Raw genomic sequence first — 24672 nt, forward strand, 5'->3', positions numbered from 1 at the left:
AAATAGCAAACCATGATATCAACGTTCCAATGAAAAACGTGTTGTAAAATGTATTACACACTAGTTGCGACATAAACAGAACATAATATTTGCAGCGGTCTTATAGATTTTTGAAACTTTTTATGAATCACTTATTATTTCAACAAATCATGACTGAGAACGAATGAAATAAAGTTAAATTTTTTATCTGATGCTTTTTCCCATATAGTGACTTCATCGTTTTCTTAAATTTTGCTGTAAAAATCTAAATTTTGCCGTAATGTACCCAAAAATTCTTTCTCCACATAAGGATTATAGAACGGTTTTATAAGGAGAAACCGAGTTTTTATTGCAACTATCACATTATAACAAATTCTAGTAAGCTCTTAATAATGCTTTAAGATGAATAAAATGTTGTATTCTTCTCTTTAAATTTTCATAATCTTCCTCGCAAATCAACTTATCAGACAGTTATGTTAATTCACTCAATCCCCAAGCTTCCCGAAAATTCCTTGTCAACAAATTAACTTTACTCCTCTCGAAAATAGACATTATCCCCACGGCGATATCAATTTCGCCCTAATCTTTTCCCGAAATTTCCCCTGGGAGATGGCCAATTCCGCTTGATTGATGTCGTCCTTTCGGCAGTGGGGCAAAAGCCCAACCGGCTTCATCAGCTTATCAAATTTTTAAATTAAAATATTTCCAAAGTCATGCCAACAAACGCAGACCTCGCTCGTCATACGTTCCGTCAGAGCAGTTTGAGGGGTTTATAAAAAGGGTCTATTTTTAAATATTTTTAAAAATTAGGTTTAAATTGTTTGGTTTAATGAAACAAACTTTTTCTTCAAAAAAAAAAAAAAATTACACCCTTTTCAAACGCCTGACCATCAATCGATTAGCTCTCTCGCATTCAATCGCAGTCAAGAACATCCTTCCAAAAGGGAAAAACACGTCAAAACAAGAAGTGTGAGTTAATTAAATGATTACCTTGATAACACCGCTGCGCCGACACTTCTTTTGTTTTTCTTCTTCAATCGACCTTCTCTTTTCCCCTGCATCGACTGCAGCAAAAATTGAAGAAAAAAAAAAGTTTAAAAAAATGCCGACAAGAGAAATCACGCCGAAAGTTAAAAACACAGACACTTTGAAAACGAGAAAGAGAAAAAAAATCGATTGATTTCGATTTGATTGATGAAATCAACAGGCTGTTGGAAGGGTGTGAGTGTGTCTTCTTCTTCGTTCAACTTCGCACACACACACACACACACACACACACACACACACACACACACACACACACACACACACACACACACACACACACACACACACACACACACACACACACACACACACACACACACACACACACACACACACACACACACACACACACACGTTCGCACGGTGGATGCTGGTGCTGTCTTGTTGCCTTCGGCGGGCACACATTTTTCTTTGACGGCTGGTTTGAGGTGTTGAAGCTATTTGTTTGTAAAAGTTTATTATAGGAATTTAAGATTGCCTCAGGTGCTCTTTTTTTTAGGCTTCGGGACCGACTCATTCAAGCGTCAGCGTTTTTTTTCGCTCTCTCGCTCGCCTCTTTCTATTGTCTTTTGCTGGTCGTTCGTTTTTATTCGTTGCTCACGAAGATGCTGCGAACGACTTTTATGAAGTTTCAAGATTGTGGCGGTAATCTCGGTCGCTGAGGAGTTCTAATTTTGTGTCGGCTTTGCTTTAGAAGGACTTATAAAAATTGGAGAGAAATCTAGAAAAGACTTAAGCTTGAAACAAGTAAGTCAAGATTTGATCAATAAATGAACAATCTGAACAGACACAATTTATTTTAATTTTTGGGTTTAATTTTATAGGGAAGTCAGATCAAAAAATTAAGATATTCTTTTTCAAGCGCAAAAAATAGACAAATTTTAATATGAAAAAATAAAATTTCGCAAATAAACTCAAAAATTGTTACTTATTGTGCTGTTAGTCGATTTGTACTTGTTTATTTACATCGTTTTTGGCGAATTGACTTTTCTTTGCAATTGTTTATTTGAGTGAACCTTTGTCCGTGCATTCCCTCTGTTAATACTCATACAAAATTGGAGTTTTTATCAGTAGATTCTATTTTTTTTAAATTTTCATAATTTTTGATGTATATTGGGGGTTTAAAAAAGCATTTTTTGCGCTAGAGTCCAGGATGATGCAAAATCCGGTTCCGGTTCAAAAATAATGTCAAAAAAATTAAAAAAAAAAACAATTTTCAAATGCATAATTAAATTTGCAATCGAAAATGACTTCTTTTTTTGAATTTTGATAAAATGCATCTTTTTCAAATTATTGGCGAAATTGTCTTAAAAAAATATTTTTTTTTGCAAATATCAATATTTTATTAAGGAAAAGCACCTTTGCTAAAATATTCTCGAAGTGCTGCTAAAATTTCTTTTTTTTTGCTTTATTAAATGGACTGCTGGTTGCTGAGATATTGCTTCTTAAAGTTTAAATTTTGTTTCGAAAAACTTTACCCTCAAATATCTATAACTTGCCTATAAGTGTTAACTCATTTTCGATTGCAAATTTTATTTTGTACCTTAAAATTTGCTTGATTTTTTTCTGCAGATTTTTGAGATTATCATTTTTTTTTTTCAAAAAATCATATCTCTGGTCCTAGATTATGAACCATTCTAAGCTTTAGTACAAAAGATGTAATTTAAAGTCCTTGAAAAAAAAAAAATTCGAATTTTGGGGAATACCATTTTTTCATAACCAAATAAAAATACCGGATTTTATTTTAAGTGTTCCAATTTTTTAAAATAATGTTCGTATCCAGAGCTAGTGATTTTTCGCAATTTCACGGAAGCCGCGTTATCCGTGAAATTCGCCCCTAGCCGTGAAATTTGGGAAATACCGTGAAGTGTCGCGAAATGTGAAAAATTCAATTGATAAATCGCTAACATTCAAACATTTGAAAAGATTTTAACAAGCATTTTAAATGCATTTACAAATAAAAAAGTATTTCATAGATGATCTACAACATTTTTTTTAGATATTGTTCATTAGAATATTCAACCAAATGCAGATAGTTTCTTTATTCCACAAAATTTCAAAAAGATTTTAAAAGAACATTCATCAACACTTCTTTAAAAAAAACGCAAGAAATAGCTTTTTATTTTAAAATTTTTCAAAAATTTATTTTAATTTATAAACAATAACGTTCATAAATCATCAATGAACAAATTGCATTGAAATATTTTGAATATAAATTATGTGTTTGTGATTGATTAGTAGAATACTACATAGTGAATCATATTTGCTGGCCATTTTGCAATGAATGTTAAAAGTGCTTTTAATGAAGTTTTGCCTGAACTTTTTTCCTTTTGCTGCAATTAAGGAAAAAGAAAAAAAATCTTTATTGCACTTATTTTAATGATTCTAGTTTTGATGAATTAGAGTATCAGGGCGTACTTTGTTTTGGAAGCATTTAAGCATATTAATTGGGTAATTCTCCGCCAACTCACACAGCAGTTGCCCCGACCCCTCTTCGATTTGCGTGAAACTTTGTCCTAAGGGGTAACTTTTGTCCCTGATAACGAATCCAAGGTCCGTTTTTTGATATCTCGTGACGGAGGGGCGGTACGACCCCTTCCATTTTTGAACATGCGAAAAAAGAGGTGTTTTTCAATAATTTGCAGCCTGAAACGGTGATGAGATAGAAATTTGGTGTCAAAGGGACTTTTATGTAAAATTAGACGCCCGATTTGATGGCGTACTCAGAATTCCGAAAAAAACGTATTTTTCAGCGAAAAAAACACAAAAAAAGTTTTAAAAATTCTCCCATTTTCCGTTACTCGACTGTAAAATTTTTTGGAACATCTCATTTTATGGGAAATTTAATGTACTTTTCGAATCTACATTGACCCAGACGGGTCATTTTTTCATTCAGAACAAAAATTTTCATTTTAAAATTTCGTGTTTTTTCTAACTTTGCAGGGTTTTTTTTTAGAGTGTAACAATGTTCTACAAAGTTGTAGAGCAGACAATTACAAAAAAAATGATATATAGACATAAGGGGTTTGCTTATAAACATCACGAGTTAACGCGATTTTACGAAAAAAAGTTTTGAAAAAGTTACTTTTTGCGTTTCTCTTTGTTTCGTCGTCCGTGTCTGTCGCGGGTGACCATGAACGGCCATGATCGAAGACGACCAACTTTTTCAAAACTTTTTTTCGTAAAATCGTGATAACTCGTGATGTTTTTAAGCAAACCCCTTAAGTCTATATATCAAAATTTTTGTAATTGTCTGCTCTACAACTTTGTAGAATATTATTACACTCTAAAAAATAACCCTGCAAAGTTAGAAAAAACACGAAATTTTAAAATGAAAAATTTTGTTCTAAATGAAAAAATGACCCGTCTTGGTCAATGTAAATTCGAAAAGAACATTAAATTTCCCATAAAATGACATGTACCAAAAAATTTTACAGTCGAGTAACGGAAAATGGGAGAATTTTTAAAACTTTTTTAGTGTTTTTTTCGATGAAAAATACGTTTTTTCGGAATTCTGAGTACGCCATCAAATCGGGCGTCTAATTTTACATAAAAGCCCCTTTGACACCAAATTTCTATCTCATCACCGTTTCAGGCTGCAAATTATTGAAAAACACCTCTTTTTTTGCATGTTCAAAAATGGAAGGGGTCGTACCGCCCCTCCGTCACGAGATATCAAAAAATGGACCTCGGATTCGTGATCAGAGACAAAAGTTACCCCTTAGGACAAAGTTTCACGCAAATCGAAGAGGGGTCGGGGCAACTTTTCCCGATTTCGTGTGAGTTGGTAGAGAATTACCCAATTATATAAAATCTCAATAAAATTAAAACAGCGAATCATAAATTCTTGACTTTTTTCATTAGGTCCTATAAACTATAAACAAAAGGATACAAATTGAGTGTATCCCTTTCACGCCTTATGTCAATTTTCATTGGAGAGAGCGGGATAACTCAATGTTTACTTGTGTTAATAATAAATTTAGAATTCAACTGACGGAAATTCTTCAAAATTTCCCAAGATTAATCCAATACTATTTTTTCTTCAAATAATTCATTTATGCCAGGGGGTTTTATCTAGAACTACTGCTTTTAAGCTTTTAAGACACTTTTCTGTTTATAATTTTGCTAAAATAATACATTTTTGACGTTTATTTTGAGCAGTTTTTAGAGTGCCGTGAAATTTCAATGTTTTGTAATTGGCATGCCATGTAATTTTATAACCTTACAATTTGGCTTCATGTGACATTGGAATACAGAATTAAAAATCTTGAAAATAATTGTAAATTTGTAGAAAGTGACTCTGTTTTTTCACTTTTTCATATAGAAGTAATTTGATGTATTTTTTACATAAACTTGCTGCACTAAGTTATCAGAAGTTCAAAATCACGTTTAGTATGTTGAACATTTTTAAGATATAGCAACTTATAACTTGCTACCAGTATGAAATTGGTTCAACTTTCATTATCATTATTGAAAAATGCTCAATAAAAATTTATACAGCTTTCTTCTTGGTTATCCATGGATTGAACTCTGTTTACGTTTACGGGAACTTTTTTTTTTGGGTTTACAGACAATTTTCAAGGCTTAAATTTTGGGCTTTATTTAAGTACAATATTGTTTGTAAATTTCTCATATCAATTTTGGTCAAAGAAATGTTTGGGCCTTTGAGTGGAAATTTTCCGCATTGATTGATGTTAAAACCTCGAACCTTACTAAGATTCTAGATACTTTAAATAATTTAGATAAAGTTACCATACAGGACTTTACGGACATTTTTGTAGCTCTGATATTTTACAAATAACTTGCAAATATTTAGATAAATCATTTTCAGATAAGATTACAAATGTTAATGTTAAGCTTGTACGACAATTTGCCAATATTACAAGGAAATTTGAACAACTGTACAAATTTAAAAAGAAATCTTAAATTTACCTCACGACACCGGAACTCTGCGCCTGGCTGTCTGTGGAGGTCGCCGTCCGCGCTGAGGTAACCCGGAGCGTTCGAATCGGTCTAGAATGAGGACACCGGAGAGTGCGAGAGAGAGAGAAGAGAAAAAACAGTGATAGATAGATTGGCTGTACGGGAGAATTCGTCCGAGACAACTCATCGGACATGGGACAGTCTCGCCGAGTGAAAGGTCGTCGCGTAAACAAATTTATAATCTTTTCGAGATTTATATTTAAATTTTTTTTTCTTATTTCATTTCATTCCAGTTTCGTTTCATTCATGCGAGCTCGGGCGTTCGTGCTCTCGATTCATCAGGGGAAACCAGACTGACACTTGGCGTGATGGACACACGTCGCTTACGATTTATTTATTTACATACTTATTAGCCGCAGCAGCTCGACAGTGGCTGGGCCCCGTCGGCATCGCACTAAGGGATGGAGCTCCAGGCCGTTTGAAGTTGATACCAGCCACAAACTAGCACTTAATAGCAAACAAATATTTAATCGGATTAATTTCCGCAGGCGGCGTGGACTTACAAAGTGCTTCTGGACTACGGAGCTCTACGGCGGGATGATATGGGGCCACTGACTGCTCTGGTATTAGTTCGTGGTAGAATAGGGTGATATCCCAAATTCGTACACGACTTGATTTTATTTGAAGTTATTAAATTATCAAAAAAAAATATTAAGTGTCTAAAATCAATTAAAGGAGAATATCCTCAATAACTTTGGAACAATTATTATTAGAGAAAAAATATTTCACGAACTGTTGAAATGATTTTGGCTCAAGGCAAAAAAAAACTGGCCAGTTACCAAATTTGCTCAGGACACAAAAAATAGCTCTTTTTTGGCTAGCCAAAAATGTATATTTTAAGAAAGCTCCGACTTCTGAACCACCCTAACCCCGTCTATTTTAAGAAACAGCTTCTAGGGTGCGACCAGAGAAGAGTGGGCAGGATTGTGGAGCCTGGCCGTTCGTTCATTCATTGATAGATTTTTGTGGAATGGAAATTAGAATGCCTCAGGCTTCTGCAAGGCGGTAGCTTGAAATCGATCCAAATTTCAAGCAAATCATGCCGCGCGGATCAAACTTCGACTTTGGGGTTCAGCTCGGCGTTTGGCTACCTGATTGCCGCGGCGTTTTTTTTTTATGAATCACACACCTCACACCATCAGCAAGAAGTCGAAACGAAACCCCGAAAATCATATTTCGAAAGACTTCAAACCAAAAGCTCCGCCGGCAATCACACGGCCTCCCCTCAGTCCGAAAATCTTCACCAGCCGGAGATCATTAACCAAACAATTGAATGTGTACATTTTAAACAATCCGTGACTAAATTTCAGCTACGCTACTGGAATTTTTCTGCCTTTGGTGCGCCCCCTTGGCACCCATTTTTTCCGGCGAGGGGCTGCCCGATTCTTCACGCCTGGCGGCGGTGGCGCGTTGAACGGCTACCGGGGATTGGCCGCTTTTTTTCGGGGTGGCGGTGTTCGATCGACGATCAATCGACCAGGCCAGGACCGCAGAAGCAGATGATGATGATGATCTGCGGCGGCGGTTCCAACAAAGGGGCATCCAATCGCGGATCAAGTCGGCTCACCTCCCCTTCCCCCTTGGGATCAGGGAGGAAGAACTTAGAAAAAAAACGTAGCCTCCCAACCTTGGAAAGGTTGATTATTGTTTCCAAGATGGTTGCTTTGAAAAAAAAAATCGTTAATAATGATTCAGCAGACGAGGCGAGGAGTCTTTCTAGATGATCATCCCCGGGATGAACCATCGATCTCAATCGAACGCCCAAAATTGTGACGCGATGGTCGGTCGGTGCCAGGTTGCGCTCCATAGATGGTAGCGTAACGTAGTTATACCGCGACAGTAAAGTTATTCATCATCGTAGGGTCATTAGATGCCCTGGCTGCTACACAGTAAAAAAAAATCATCGTAATATTACATCTGGAAAGGGGTACATCTTTCATGTCAGAAAAAAATGTGGCAAAATTACACATTTTCAGAGGTAAAATTACATATTTTCTGACATAAAAGATGTACCCCTACCAAGATGTAATATTACCATGATTTTTTTTTTTACTGTGTACTCGTGTGCGGAGTTGCTGGCCTAAACAAGAAATTTTTTTGTAACGTCAAATTTGCATTATAAAAAAAATGTTCTTCTGCAAATAGATATTTTTGAAGTTCGTTTATCCAAATATTGTTGGGTTATTTAAATTTGATGTTATTTGTGGTTTTTTTCTAGCACACAGTAATTCCTTTGGAGATTTTTTTTATTTTGCCGTGGGATCTCTAAACACAAAAGTCCAAAAGTTACCTTTAATTTTCCTATAATTTCTTTTTCCCATCAATATTTCAAAATTATTTTTTTTTATTACGTTTGGCCTGAAAGGTTTCAGAAGGAAAACACCTCGGATATAGTCCGCTTTTTGTGTATTTTATGAAAAGTATGTATTGAAATTTTAATCATTTTTTAATTAATTTTACTTTTTTACATTTTTTAAGGTAAAATAAAACAATAAAGAGGAACCATTCAATTGTCAAATTTCAACCATCCAAAATTAAACTTTTTGCGATCAGGGGCAGTATAGAAGAAGAATATTTGTGGTGAAATACTTCATTTTCTGTTGAATTTTATTGTTTTACACATTTTAGATTTTTACACAAAAAGGAGGGAATATTAATATTGTTGTTTATTTAGAAATTACGTGTTATAGTGTTATTTTTTTGTATAAAAAAAATTATAACGAATTCAAATCAAAATTGAATCATACTAAATTTCAGATTCAAAGTTTTGTAAAAAAAAATTAAACAGACTTTCTTGAATCATAAAATCATCATTGTATATATGAACATATATTTTTTTGCATGTTTCACATCTTGTTCCGATCTTTAATCTCATAAAAATAATTATAAGCTTAAAACTGCCCAATTCCACTACAAATTTTAACAGAAACGTTAAACAATTATTTCAAATATCGTTTAATCGATTGCACTATCTATATATATATATATAAATTCGACGGTTTTGTTCGAACGCGAATCAGTTCAATACGGAGCGTCGGATCAAGGTGCTTTTTGTTGCGTTGGGTTCGTATAAGCCCAAGGAAGGTTCTTACGCCAAAAAGTTGCAACTTTGGCCAATCTGGAACCGATTCCGGAAAATCTGCAGATTGTATTGGAAAAGTTACGTAAAATCAAATTTTGATCACAGGAGGCTGAATAAAAAAAAATATAAAATATTTTTTGTTTTCCGAATTTTTGGAATAAAAGAAAAAGGGGGTCAAAAACATGATATTAAATTGTCGTGGGTCTCAAGCTTTTTTTATATAAAAAACCGGGACAAATCAACCCTCTCAATTATGAGATTTTTGAAAATTAAATGTTGGTATTTTTTGATTTCATGAGTTTGTCCATAAAAGAAGTTGGCCAATCTGTATCTTAAGAACAGATTTTCTGATCAATTTGTATCTTCGGCAAACTTGTAGGCAAGTTGTAGGTATTGTTTTAATTTTTTTTTAAATCATATTCTTAACAAAATAAACCCATTTTTATAATTGGATTTTTCACACCAGAAATTAATTGCGCAAAATATCCATTTTTGAAAAATCACATTTTTGGATTTGTTTTAAATTAAAAAGTAGTATATTTTGAGTTACAGCACAAGTTGTTCAAAATTAATTTGGCAGTGTTGTCAGTTTTATTGGAAAATCTAAAATTATATTCTTTAAGTAAATGATATAATGCACCGTTTTCGAGTTATATACACAAAACAAAAAAAGATTTTTTGTTGATAACGTGACTATTTTACCTTCAAAAGCCATTACCAAGCTTGACCATTTCTGCAAATATTATAATTAAAACGTTACTTAATCCACCCTAAGGTGGTTGAAGCCGACATAGTATTTTTTTTTTTCATTTGATAGGGTTAGCAGTTCTTCAATGTTTTGAACGCGTTGGAAGGTTTTGTGATTACCAATACAACAATGGGTCTTACGATGGATCCAGACAACATTTTCATCAACATGTCTGAGATCCGGCCTCTGTTAAGTGCTAAATTAACACTTAAGTGCTCATAACTTTTGATAGGGTTGTCATATCTTCAATCTTTAGACGCGTTGGGAAGGTCTTTTTAATACACATCCAACAATGGCTCGCATGACAGATCCGGACAACGTTTTCATCAAAATATTTGAGATCCGGCCTTCAAAAAATGTATAAATAACAGTTAAGTGTTTATAACTTTTGGTAGGGTAGTCAGATCTTCAATGTGTTGGACTCGTTAGAAAGGTCTTTCAAATACCTTTCTAAAAATGTATAACATAATGGGTTTTCTTACAAAAACCGCCCTTTTTACAATCTTCCGGACTTTTGTTAAAATCGATTTTTTAGCATAACTTTTGAAGTACTTTACAAAACTTCATAATATTAACTAAGGTCATGTGGGACTCCAAGACGGATCGCACAGACATTTGCTCAGAATTTGATTCTGAGTTGATATGTATACGTGAAGGTGGGTCTAGGAGGTCGAATTAAGAAGTTCATTTTTCGAGTGATTTTATAGCCTTTCCTAAGTTAGGTGAGGAAGGCAAAATAAAGACAGTGAAGATAGGATCTCTGGTTGCTGAGATACATACAGCCTCTGAAAGAAAACCAAACAGGAAAACTGAATAACGTTAGATTTTTAAAAGGATTGAATGAATGAATGAATGAATACCCGATTTTTAAGAAGATTACTCAGAAAATTAACTTCCAATTTTCAATAACAAAAACTGAAAGTATGTTCAACCTCAACATTTGAAAAGGCCCGTAAACACTCGGTTTGAACCATTTCAACCATTTTAAAAATAATAACAATAATGAAATAATATAATTTGGAAATTGAATTTTTGTGACAAAAAAAAATAAAATATCGGCATTTTTCACGTAACCATTTTTTCCAGTTCTAGCAATACCTACACTGAAATAAAAATAAAGTACCCAATTCCTAATTTCTAGGAATTTTGGCTCCTTTCCTTATCTAGTAATTGGTTTTTTTGGATTACTAAATAAGAAAAGGAGCCAAAATTCCTATAATTTAGGAATTTGGTACTTTTTTTTTTATTTCATGTGTAGAACTTTTTCGCAGACACCAAATAGATCAGAAAACTCCTCCAAAAGATACAGATTTTCAATTTTTGTATGGATAGCTGCCAAAATTGTATGAAGCCTTGTCTAGGTGAACCAATTTTGAGCCAAATAAAACATGTAATAAAATCCATTTCCGGTTCTTATGGAGAATTGCTCTCTCATAAAAATGAATAACGGTGATGTTAAAAAGGATTTTTTTTATTTATAACATATAATTATCCACAGTTTTTCCAGACATCAATTTTGAAAAAATTGTAAGTTTTTATTTTAGCAAATCATGAACAGAAATTGATGTACTTAATTTAATTTATAAAACCATTTTTAATCACTATATTTTCTATATTTTAATTGTTTTATTTATCATGAGAACAATAAATAAATTTCATTTCAAAACTTTTTCACCCTTGACCAGGGTAGGTAAACCATCACCATCGCACTATCATTGATGCATATTTCGGTGCGTTCCTCGTCTCTTAAAATTTCTCTTCTCTTTCGCAGCCGAGTGATTGTCGGCTTGCTATCGCGAATATCGAAAGCCCAACGAACCGATGAGAAATACCGTATCGCTGGCTCCGATGGAAGTATCGTTCCAACCGGAGAGACACGCACACGAAATTGCTGTATACATACACTGGAGCTCACGCACACAAATGAACTCATTTCTACAGGGCTTACGGGCGAGAGAATTTCACGATTGCTCTTTCTCTTGCTTTTTGAGCGAGGGGACTGGCCGTGTGAGAGATTTTTTTCCGTCTTACGCATCGGTTTGTTCGTTGCTCGCTATTTCATCGGCGTCGTTTTCGCTTCGCTCTCTTGATGCAGTTTTGGGAGAGCGCCGAAAATTTGATGATTTGAGCGAGGGACGATATTTAAAAGCCCTCGCCATCGGCGAGGAAACGAGGAAATACCAACCCTGCCCTTGACTCATCAACCGAAAACCATTAACTGACACTCACACTCGTTCTTCCCTCCCACCAATCGCACTCACACCTTTGAACACCACCAATAATACCTTTGCTCGTCATCATTTCCAGAGTTTTTTTTGAAAAGGACCAATAAACTATTGTCTTTCATATGTTTATAGGACCTAATCAAAAAAAACTCTGGATTTGTGTTCGGATGAAGTTTATTAAAAATGGCCGGATTGGGCGACGACGATCGGCAAAAACCGGGAGCCAAAACCACTTTTTCACACTTTTCAAACCCCGACGCGCATCGATCGCAAAGAACAATAATAAGAGAGGAAGAAGTAGCAAAAAAACAAATCTCATGTCAGACAATCGACCAAACAAAAGAGGTCTCTCGACTCGTTCGTCGATGCTCGCAGTTCGGTAGCCGAAATAATAAAGTTTCGGGAAGGTTGAAACATCGTAAAATGGATGCAAATTAGAATCGCAATAAAATTTGAATAAAATCATAAAAATGAAACACTGGAAAAACAACTACCAATAACTTTGTATTCAAAATATATCTAAAATTTAAAAAATATCATTTTAATACGTATAAAAGTTTCTGGAAGGCAAGAATTCCCTCTTCAGAAACCGTGTTTACCAAAATCAATCAACAGAACATGGCTTCCCATCGGCATCAGCCGATTAAAAATAACCCAACTCAACATAAAATTGATCGAAAGTGAGAATAATGGTAGAAAATTGTGCAAAAATGGCGTACACAGCTCTAACAGAAGCGTCAAACCTCTAATAGAAGAGGGGGAAGGGGAAAAAATCCATCGAAACGTCAGCGAAAAAACGAAGAAAAGCAAGAAAACACTCTTTGTACTGACAGCAAGGAGGCCATTCAAAAGACCCTGCCGGTGTTGCCAGCCGAGAATACAATTTCGTGTAATTACGTCAGAGTGACTTTCAACATTACCTTACTCGCTGTTGTTGTTGCTGTATGGGTTTGCTACCAGTAGACTCTTGGTCAGACCGGGGTTGATAGTAGGGCAGTTGGACGGAGTGAGTGCGAGAGGGGTAGGCTGTCGTCTCTGTTGATGTCGACGACAACAACAACAGCGATGACGGTGACGTCTTTTCTTGTCAGGTTGGCAGCGAAATTAGTTTTTTTTCTTGAAACTAAACTTGCTGTGTTGTGTCCAGCTGCTACCGTGCGTGTGTTGCCTAGTTTGGCTAACGAAATTTACCATTTTGGGAATAGGTAATAGTCAACTTTGCCTACAAAAGTTGGTCAAAGTTGAGTTTTTGAGAAATTCTCATTTATAAGACGTTTTAAGACCATCAGCTTAAAATTATTATTTCAAAAGAATCAATTTTCGAAAGAAAGGCTGGAAAGTACTTTTTTAATTTGCTATTATGGGAGTTAAAAGGTCAAGAATGGCAGGAAAGTAAGTTGTTTCACGGAATGCAAACATAATATTTTTTAGTGTTTTTTTTTATATACCAAATCCAATTTACACAAAAAAAAAAAACAGGGCAATTTTTAACCACATTTTCTATTTTTTTTAATTGTGTAATTTTAATAATATTTTTCGCCCTTGCTGGGCCTTTGTAAAAAAAAAGAAAAAAAAATAGTTTTTAAGTAATTCAACCCATTGAAAAAAATGCTTTTTTCCCACTTGATTCATTTCTATTTCAGACCTACTGTAATTTACTCTTGGCTGTAATCTATTTTCCACCACTTTGAATGATGTGGGCAGTTTGCGGATGGAACACAATAAAAACAACAACAAAATAAAAAAAAACAGGTTTCACGCAGCGTCCCAAACTCAGCAGGTTTGGCTTCACACTTTTTGGGAAGATTCCCAAATCCAAAACTTTGTGTATTTTCTTGAGTTCTATTTTGCAACCGTTCGCATAGCGGCGCGACCTCACGCGTAATCACTTTCAACTTGAAGCAAACGCCTCCAATCTGACTTGGACTTCAAACAAAATTGAGCTAAGAAAGCTTCAAGGTTTTAGTAGAAAGGTAGGAATAGATTATCCTGTTTAAAATAATCATATCAAATTTCTCGTAAATAATCAAAAATATTTCTTAAATGCCTTTAGCAACGATTTCACTTAAATTTCTTGCCTCAGAATCCAATTCTAACCTTACAAATTGTACAATTCTGACCAGAATCGCTTCCCTTTCCCGACCCCAACTACCCCACGGTGGTAATCGCTTCTCAACGGGAGATAATAACTCAGTAGTAGCAACAACAAAAACTCACCTTGATCAGCTTCTCGCGGATCTCCCAGCTGAAGATGCCCGGGTTCATCTTCTTCATGTCTTCGATGCGGGCCTCCACTTCCGGTGTGGCCACCTTCGGCTTCGAGCCCCCGATCACGCCCGGCCGGATCGAACCCGTCTCCTGGTAGCGGTTCAAGATCTTCGAAACGCACCCGTGGGAGACGCGCAGCTGGCGCGAGATGACGCAGGGCCGCACGCCGGCCGCCGCCATCTCGACGATCTTGTACCGGATGTGGTTGGGCAGCGGGCGCCCGTTGATGAACACCCCGCCGAGCTGGTTCACGCGGCCTTGACCTGGGGAGGACGGGGAGGAAATCGAGTTAGTATTGTTGTTGCTGTTATGAGTCATGCAGTTGATAAAAAAGCATTTTTGGAGACAATGCAATTGGGTCCAAATATCAAGTTAATATTGTGGATTATATTGTTCACAACGATAAAGGTTATTTTTCTAAGCGCAATTACATATTTAACGACCATAAAGAATTGAAAATGGATTTTTATATAAAGTGAACATAAATACGTAGAACGATGTACATACAAATCAATATAGGGCTTTAGGGCCCAATTGCAATAAGATCGGTTAAGTTACAGAATATACAAAAGCATTAATGTCAATAAAAAAATCTTCAGTTTTCTTCAAACAAAGTCTGTTTATCTACCGTAGAACACTAACATCATTAGCAAGCTAAACTTTAAGGATGGTCTCAGTCTGACATCTTATAGCTTTACTTAACGTTATCTACTGTTAACATACTGGCGTCCGTTGTAGATAGTAAATTAAAACAAACTTTGTAGTAACGATGATTCATAACGAAGTTGACTTTATAGCTGTCGGCCACTATCGCTAGTACCAACCACTAGTGTCTTCCTTTTCATCTACAAGGACTTCGATGATTCATAACGGTGAGTATTAATAATTGGATTTTTCTCTAGAATTTCACATTTTTTCGAGATTATTTTGTATTTTATTATTTGGATGAAACTATGTCTACTGTTATGTCTATGTCCAGACTCGAATATCCGAAGCCAAAATTTTGCGAGTTTTGAATTATCTGAAGTTCGATTATCCAAATATGGGACTTCGGATAATCTGATCACGAACCAAACAAACTATTTGTTTTGCATTTTCTTAATATTTCATCATCGCCATTTCGGCCTCCGTCTAGGATTTAACATTCCTCATCACTTTAGAGTGGTTTACTGCCCACCACTGAAAAAACGGCTAATATCCACCTTTGTCAAAAACGAGTTATTAGCACCAGGTGGTAGAAGATGTTCCAACGCATCTTCTGAAACTTTAATTTCACTAAAATAGTGTTTAGATTTGGCTGCCGATGTAAAAAACCAAACGGCTAATATGTCACTCTTATGGGAAATTGCCTTGACGGAAATTTAGTGACAAACACTTAAACGCGTTTTCTCGGAATACTTGTTTTGGCATATTAGCCGAATTTTCAATTATAGGCAGTTTAGTGGTCATATTTGAGCTTAACAATCAAAAATAAGAAAGCGATAAAAAAATGCTCGTGTGATCCGTTATCCGAAGACAATCTGAAGTGATTATTTCCAAAGCCTTCGTAAAATTGAGTATTTCCTATGTCAAAAACACTATTTTGCATAAAAAATGGTATGCAAATATATAAAACTTCGGCCATTCTGAAGGTAATTATAAGGACTTTTAGAATAATAGTAACACGAAAAACCCTTTTTTTTTCACTGACAGTTTAGTTTCCAAATAACGAACGATCCTTTAAAGTTGCAGGCATTTTAAGGCTAACATTTCCTATAATACAGTCCATACTCCATTATCCGAAGGCCTCGGAAAAATTTCACTTTGGATAATCGAATCTTAGGATAACCGAATCATGAAAAAACTATTATTTTCGCTGTCCAATTTTTGATTGTCGTGCTTAAGTAGGGGAAATTCTCATATGTTTGGTAGGTTAAGCACTCGTTCCTAACTCCATCCAATTTGCTGGTTTTCACAATTTTAACAACTAATTTTGCAAAACTTTTCATAGAAACTTGCTTACTCACTTCTTATTGAGCTATTTATCACTCGATTTCAGTTGAAAAACACGCTGGAATTAGATGCTGTTCCCCTATGACCCATAAACTACTCTAAAATAATTTAGTATTTTTAAATCCAAGATGGCGGCCGAAATGGCGGTGCTGAAACATTGAAAAAAATGCATTTTTGAATTTAAAGGGCAATTAAATATTCAAATTTGACTAAAATGGGGTCCAGAACTCAAATTTGATGTTAAAAGTAAAATAAAAAAGACACGAAAACAATTTTTTTATCATGATTTGATTATCAAACCTTCGAATAATCGAACTTCAGGTAATCGAATCTTCGGATAATCGAGGCTTCAAATAATCGAGTCTGGACTGTACTTCAGTTTGTTGCACTTTAACATAGAAAAGAAAAAAAATAATAATAAAAAGCTGTGATACCTGAAAATTCTATGAAATTTTCTCAGCTGTTCGCAAATCAATGTGTAAAGTATTTTTGGATTGCAACAAATTAAGGACGTTGCTAATATTTTTTCTTTGTTTTATAATTTTTAGTTTCTAAAATATCTAAGCATTGAATGTTTTGCCAAAAAAAGGTTTTTCCGGTGCTGTACATCGGGGCGGTGACAACAACTTTGAAAAATATTTACGACGGCTACCTCAGTTAAAAAAGGGCACTAAAAACTACTTTGTCTATTCAATCTGTTATTTTTGTTAATAATCATTTGTTAAAAAGTTTATTCATAGTTCACCATTCTAATTATTTTGAAGTATTTTAATGTCTTTTTTATAATTTCGGCAAAAGAACAAAATACAAAATTTCAGGACTGTAAAAAATCAATTATTAAACTCCAACCACAATTTTAAACAACATCAAGCTAAAAGAACCTAACAATTATCAACACAACATTACACGTAATGAAACAATTACAACAACGAACCGTTTTTTTTTGTGTTTAAATTTTGAAGAAGGCGTCTTTAAAAACCTAGCATTTTGCGCTAAAATCGTTCCATGATAAAATATGAAATCTGACGTTTAAAAAAATGATCAGTTTTTTGCCTTATTTATCATGTTAAATTATCATTTGAACCTAAAATATAACCAAAAATCGATTTTTTGACACTTTGGCAGATTCAGATTGAACGGGCAAAATTACATGGAAAAAAAGTTCAAGATGGTATGTCAGAGACATAACCGAAAGACATAGGACCAAACAATTTGAATGAGTTTTTGGATTGCTAGTGAAATCTGGAATAAGATAATTTTATTTTGTTTCATAAATTTGTCGGCAAAATTGTCATGAATGTTCCCCCAAGGTGAACCTTCCATGAGGGCACCGGCAACTCCAGGTTGTGGCCACTACGGTCGAAATGTCAATTTTCATGTTCAGTATCAAAAACCATGAATTTTGATACCCATATTGCAACAACTCGTATGGTTCTGTAAATGTCCCTCAGGCCCGGGGGAACCTTCTTTGAGAGCAGCGGCCACTCCAGGTTTTGGCCACCACTGACGAAATGGCCATTATTATGTTCAGTATAAAAAACCATGAACTTTGATATCCATATTGCCAAAACTTGTATGGTTCTGTAAAAGGCCCTCCGGGCCCCGGAGAAACCTGCTTTGAGATCACCGGCCACTCCAGGGTGTGGTCACTACTGTCGAAATGTCAATTTTCATGTACAGTATCAAAAACCATGAATTTTGATACCCATATTGCAACAACTCGTATGGTTCTGTAAATGTCCCCCAGGCCCCGGGAGAACCATCTTTGAGGGCACCGGCCACTCCAGGTTTTGGCCACCACTGTCGAAAAGGCCATTATTATGTTCGGTATCAAAAACCATGAATTGTGATACCCATATTGCCACAAATCGTATGATTCTTTAAAAGGCCCTCCGGGCCCCGAGGGAACCTGCTTTAAGATCACCGGCAACTCCAGGTTGTCACTACGGTCGAAATGTCAATTTTCATGTTCAGTATCAAAAACCATGAATTTTGATACCCATATTGCAACAACTCGTATGGTTCTGTAAATGTCCCTCAGGCCCGGGGGAACCTTCTTTGAGAGCAGCGGCCACTCCAGGTTTTGGCCACCACTGACGAAATGGCCATTATTATGTTCAGTATCAAAAACCATGAACTTTGATATCCATATTGCCAAAACTTGTATGGTTCTGTAAAAGGCCCTCCGGGCCCCGGAGAAACCTGCTTTGAGATCACCGGCCACTCCAGGGTGTGGCCACTACTGTCGAAATAACCATTATTATGTTCAGTATCAAAAAACGTGAATTTTGATACCCATATTGCCACAACTCGTATGGTTCTGTAAATGTCCCCCAAGGCCCCGGGGGAACCTTCTTTGAGAGCAGCGGCCACTCTAGGTTTTGGCCACCACTGTCGAAATGGCCATTATCATGTTCAGTATCAAAAACCATGAATTTTGATACCCATATTGCCAAAACTCGTATGATTCTTTAAAAGTCCCCCGGGCCCCGGCGGAACCTGCTTTGAGATCACCGGCCACTCCAGGTTGTGGCCACTACTGTCGAAATGGCCATTGGCATGTTCAGTATCAAAAACCATGAATTTTGATACCCATATTGCCACAACTCGTATGGTTCTGTAAGAGGCCCTCCGGGCTCCGGCGAAACCTGCTTTGAGGGCACCGGCAACTCCAGGTTGTGGCCACTACTGTCGAAATGGCCATTGGCATGTTCAGTATCAACAACCATGAATTTTGATACCCATATTGCCACAACTCGTATGGTTCTGTAAATGTCCCCCAAGGCCCCGGGGGAACCTTCTTTGAGAGCAGCGGCCACTCTAGGTTTTGGCCACCACTGTCGAAATGGCCATTATCATGTTCAGTATCAAAAACCATGAATTTTGATACCCATATTGCCAAAACTCGTATGATTCTTTAAAAGTCCCCCGGGCCCCGGCGGAACCTGCTTTGAGATCACCGGCCACTCCAGGTTGTGGCCACTACTGTCGAAATGGCCATTGGCATGTTCAGTATCAAAAACCATGAATTTTGATACCCATATTGCCACAACTCGTATGGTTCTGTAAAAGGCCCTCCGGGCCCCGGGGGAACCTGCTTCGAGGGCACCGGCCACTCCAGGTTTTGGCCACCACTGTCGAAATGGCCATTGGCATGTTCAGTATCAAAAACCATGAATTTTGATACCCATATTGCCACAACTCATATGGTTCTATAAAAGGCCCTCTGGGCCCCGGGGGAACCTGCTTTGAGATCACCGGCAACTCCAGGTTGTGGCCACTACTGTCGAAATGGCTATTGGCATGTTCAGTATCAACAACCATGAATTTTGATACCCATATTGCCACAACTCGTATGGTTCTGTAAAAGTCCCCCAAGGCCCCGGGGGAACCTTCTTTGAGAGCAGCGGCCACTCCAGGTTTTGGCCACCACTGTCGAAATGGCCATTTTTCATGAGAACCGCCGCATCATAGCGACTTCCACCGGTCCGCTTCGCTCGAATTTCCTCCTTCTGCTGCTGGTGGTTCTTCCTTCTGGTTGCTGGTCCTCTTCTTCTATTGGCTGCTGCTCCGCGCCGGCCCGATGTGCACAGTTCGAGTGCTCGTTCCAAAGTGACTTGCTTTTGCGAAATTTTCTGCTTAAATAGTGGCACAACCGGAGAACGGCACAAAAGGGGCGCGGCCTCGAATGCATACACTCGCTCTGATTGGTCATCTGTCCGATTTGTACTGAAAAATTACTCATTTTGATTGCATGTTTTAAGTGCTTTAACTATGTTTAGTCAAACTTTCTATGTAGTTAAGCAATAGCTGAAGTCTTCCCCTTTCGATTGGTGGTTCAACCGTCTGGATTAATTCACAGGGAAAAAAGATATAAGCGTTCGAAATGTCCCCTTTTTTTGAACGCTTAAAAGTGACGCTTTGGATCGAATTTCTGAACTGGCCCCCCAATATAGTAAGTAGAGACATAGTCCTATGTCAAAATATATTTGAACGATTTTCGAATTTCGAATAATTTTAGAATTATGTTTGGGTGGTCCAATATGGTTTTTACCTGAAATTAGACTTTTTCAAATAAAGATATCTCTAGTTTGAAGAAAAACATCCCTGAGTATTTTTTTTCAGCGTTTGTAGTGCTGAAGCCAAAAATTCTAATTTTTTCGGATAAACAATTTTCCCGTTAATTTTTCGATCTGGACCACTGTGCATTGAGGTGAGGAAGGCAAAAATAAAACATATTTAGCAGTCAAAACAAGCTTTCACGACTTGAAAATATTTTATAAGTGTGTTTTGCCTTCCTCACTGAGGTAAGGCTATAATCCTGCTCGAAAAATGAACTTTTGAAATACAGCTCGTAGACCTTTATTCATGTATACCTATCGACTCAGAATCGAAAACTGAACAAATGTCTGTGTGTGTGTGTGTATGTGTGTGTGTGTATGTATGTATGTGTTCAAAATTCTTGCCAAGTTTTCTCAGCACTGGCTGCACCGATTTTGATCAAACCGGTTGCATTCGACTTGGTTTAGGGTCCCATACATCGCAATTGAATTGTTTGAAGTTTCGATAAGTAGTTCAAAAGTTATATATAAAAATGTGTTTTCACATTTATCCGGATCTCACTTATATGCATGAAAACTATGTACGGATCCATGATCCAACCCATCGTTGGTTAGGTAATCAAAAGGCCTTTCCAACGAGTCCAAAACATTGAAGATCTGGCAACCCTGTCTCGAGTTACGACCACTTAAGTGATATTGATGCACTTTTTGGAAGCCGGATCTCACTTAAATGTATGTAAACTATGTCCGGATCCACCATCCGACCCATCGTTGGTTAGGTAATCGAAAAACCTTTCCAACGAGTCCAAAACATTGAAGATCTGGCAACCTTGTCTCGAGTTATGATTACTTAAGTTATATGTGTGTAGGTTTTTTTCTGGATTCAAAAAAATAGCTGAAATATGTGCCCAAACCACTCATATTACCCATTGTTGGTAAAAAGTGAGGAAGGCATCAACCACATAGGTGGATTAAGATAGTTTTTTTTATTAATCTCTTGAAAATTTGAGCTAGAGTTAAGGTTTAGTAAATCTAGCCATGGATTGATCTGAAGCTACCTTTTGCCGCTGTTTGATGAATCATCTTCTCTTGGGGAACCACAGTACAGAATGCCGCTATTGATAGTAGAATTAGGCAGCTTTGGGCACGCGGAAGTCATATTTTAAACTGCAGCTGTAAATAAATGTGCTCATGTTGATCGTACCAAATAAGATAACGTTAGATAACATTCTCTAGTAGAATTATTCTCATCTAAATCACGATATAAATGGAACAATCTTTCAGAAGTAAATCAGACAGTGTCCACATTTCTCAGCTTGAAGATGATCCCAATTTCGCTAGTTTCGCTGACAGTAGTTGTCCTACTGCAGTTCATCAACGTCCAAGCACTGTTCGATGTGCCTGGAACCGTAAACGTATCATTGATGGTCAACTCCTGCGACGATGGAAAGCGATCAATTTGCTCCAACTGCACCACGTTTTCTCTGTGCTTGGGAGGAAAATCCATCGGTGAAATTCCCTGCGGATCGGCCACTCCACACTGCGTCCAGGGAGATGTCGAGGCAACCTGCTCGGACCATCCGGCAAGTGAGTGCGACGTAGTCGAGCGTCCGTGGTACATCACCTGCCCTTCGGTTGGAGTTCTGCCAGGTAAGATTCTCTTCTAAGATGAGTTGAGGAACGACTTTTGATGATTTCTTCGTTAGATCCCGTCCATTGCGACCATTACCACAACTGCTCGCAAAGGGATTCCCCCTCCGAGTTGTTCCAGTGTCCTCCGGGGTACATTTTCAACACGGTGACGCAAACCTGCCGTTCCAGATCCGTTCAAAAGTGCGCTGAATCACCCTGTCGGGCTGCCAATACTCTCGTGCCCTACGGGCCCTCCCACATGTACTACGTGTTGTGTGTCCCCAGAAAGGAATCCGAATCGGTGGAGCAACAGCTGGAACCGTACATCTTCCGGTGTCCGGATCGGGCTCCATTCAACGTGACCACCCAGGCTTGCGAGTATCGCTGTGTTACGCAGGGGAACTTTGCCGATTCACTGGATTTGAACTCGTACTTTCAGTGTTACCGGAAGGATGATGGCGGATTTGTTGCGTTGAAGAAGGGCTGCCAGAAGGATGGGGACGGAATGGTTGCGAAGTTCAACGCAACGGTAGGGGAATGCATTCCGTAAGAGAAGATTAATTTAGGTCAAAAAATGTTTTTTTGTTGTACACAATAAATCATGTATTTTTCGGAAATAAAAATCATCGATTTTTAAATATTAATAAATCCTGATTTTCAAAAAAAAAAATGTTTTAAAACAGTTGTTTGTGCTATTTCCATTATTTCTAAAGAATTTCCAGAACAATCCAGCAATTACTCAACGCTCGCCGATGACACAACCAAAATGGTTCGGTTACACATCTGCCATTCGGTTGCGTCCCAATTTGAACACCGAAGATGTCAATCGACCTCCCAACCGGTGATCATCGGCCATCATGACGGCGATTAGCAGCGGTCTTAGTTCTTCCGAAAAAAAGAAAGATCCAAAATGCCTTCCGATTTTCGCTCAGCTGTTTCACGCCCGTAAATTTCCATTCATCGAGCGGAGATCAGCTCCTCGACGGCCTACATTTTGCGGCTTTTGGACGTCCGTCGTCGTCGTCGTCCAACGTCGCCATGCCAGACACATAACCTCAAAGTACGTTAGAAACATCTGGACCCGGGCGTGAAAAATTCCGATTTTCCGGGGGTTCCATTTCGGGCCGAGAGCCGTGTTCGATATTTGGCTATTAAAATTTTATTCATCGGAATTCAGGTATGGCTAATTTCGGGCATATGGTCGCCAAGAGTCGAGCCAAGTCAAGCTGCCGGGCTGCTGCTCCAGGATGCACTGCACAGCTAAGTGCAGTGTAGATCCCGGTATTGGGAGAGGCCTACAGCTCGGCCCAGCCAGGAGAGGACCTTCGGCTTTCTGCAGGGAATTCTCCTCGCCTATCGGCTGATGTTCTTTCTTCTGTACCTCGTGTCGACACGGTTGATTTGGGCGAGCTTGACGGCGGCCGGTGTGGATATTCATCCAGGAGTTTTGTTTGCTTCTTTCTAATTGAATATTTGGAAATAAGCGACAAACTTACAAAAAATACTCGTTTTATGATTTCATGAAAAAATTAAAATTCGGATAATACAACCACGAACAGTTTTTTTTTCTTTTTTGGATCCCTTAACTAAAATACGACGAAATAACTGGAATTCTAAATAACACGATAACTGAAATTGTTAATATAAAAAGATTTAAAAAAGAAACAATAAAAGTACAGTTAATCGTAGAAACAACCTCTTGATTAGAGCAAAGGCTAAATCTTTATATATAGAACTTTTACATTTAAGGCTGGTACAAATATTTAAAAAAGTTTATGTCACCCTCCCCCTTCAAATTCGGCCCAAAAATTCATAGGGCAAAAACCATTTTTTTCTTCAAAAAACTTCAAAATTTCTATGGAAATACAACTGCAATCGTATTCAGGATGTATGGATACATCCAAAAGTTATTTGAATTTTTGTAAATTTTTGATTACAGCATGCGAAATTGTTTTTTTCGGTTAAATTTTAGTTTTCGTCATATCTTCCATTTTTTGAAAACTGATAATTGCGAGACAACTGAACTAGTGTAAAATGCATTTAACACTCAAACGCTCGGGTAGTCATTTTACCCTACTTTTTTTCTTGAAAATCTCATAACTTTTGGTAGAATTGACCAATTTAGATGCTTCCGGTTTCAATAGATCCAGATTTGTCTATATTTTTAACTGTCAGATGGGGGACAAATATGGTCCATTGTTACCGGAGATATTCCGGATTCCATTGTGGTACCTCGGCCCTCCCATTTGGGTATTTGGTCAATATAACAAAAACTTTCCGACAGAACAATGTCGGAAATGATACAAAACCTCAAGGGATCATCCTAATGCATCATTCTGTAAAAATAATTGACAAAGTTAAGTCCTACGGGCCAAAGGAGTCGGTTCCAATTAGGCACCAATTGACATCAGCTCAGTGCACCGTTTCCGGTTGGAACCTGTTTCGGTGCTCCGAAGGTCTGGACCATGTCTATTTTTTCGCAGGATGATGTATTAGGATGATTCCTTGAAGTTTTGTATCATTTCCGACATTGTTCTGTCGGAAAGTTTTTGTTATATTGACCAAATGCCCAAATGGGAGGGCCAAGGTACCCCAATGGAATCCGGAATATCTCCGGTAACAATGGACCATATTTGTCCCCCATCTGACAGTTAA

General features: G+C 37.2%; 2 protein-coding genes across 3 annotated transcripts in view; one reads left to right on the plus strand and one right to left on the minus strand.

The window, feature by feature from the left end:
• The window catches only part of LOC120417248 (protein gooseberry-neuro), an 82993-nt gene that overhangs the window by 49144 nt on the left and 9177 nt on the right, over nt 1–24672 (minus strand). Inside the window, exons 2-3 of one of the 2 annotated variants that reach the window (XM_039579206.2) lie at nt 14282–14595; nt 5959–6039 (exon numbers count right to left, since the gene is read on the minus strand). In XM_039579206.2, coding sequence (XP_039435140.1) covers nt 5959–6039; nt 14282–14595 — 395 coding nt within the window. The remainder of the gene's footprint in view (nt 1–5958; nt 6040–14281; nt 14596–24672) is intronic. The other variant, XM_039579207.2, reaches the window with a different exon arrangement.
• On the plus strand, nt 21692–22657 carry LOC120417249 (uncharacterized). The gene is made up of 2 exons (XM_039579208.1): nt 21692–22035; nt 22092–22657. The coding sequence occupies exons 1-2, from the start codon at nt 21708–21710 to the stop codon at nt 22565–22567; spliced, it is 804 nt and encodes a 267-aa protein (XP_039435142.1). The 5' UTR covers nt 21692–21707; the 3' UTR covers nt 22568–22657.

The sequence above is a fragment of the Culex pipiens genome, chromosome 2, assembly GCF_016801865.2.
Source record: "Culex pipiens pallens isolate TS chromosome 2, TS_CPP_V2, whole genome shotgun sequence".
Lineage (NCBI taxonomy): Eukaryota > Metazoa > Arthropoda > Insecta > Diptera > Culicidae > Culex > Culex pipiens.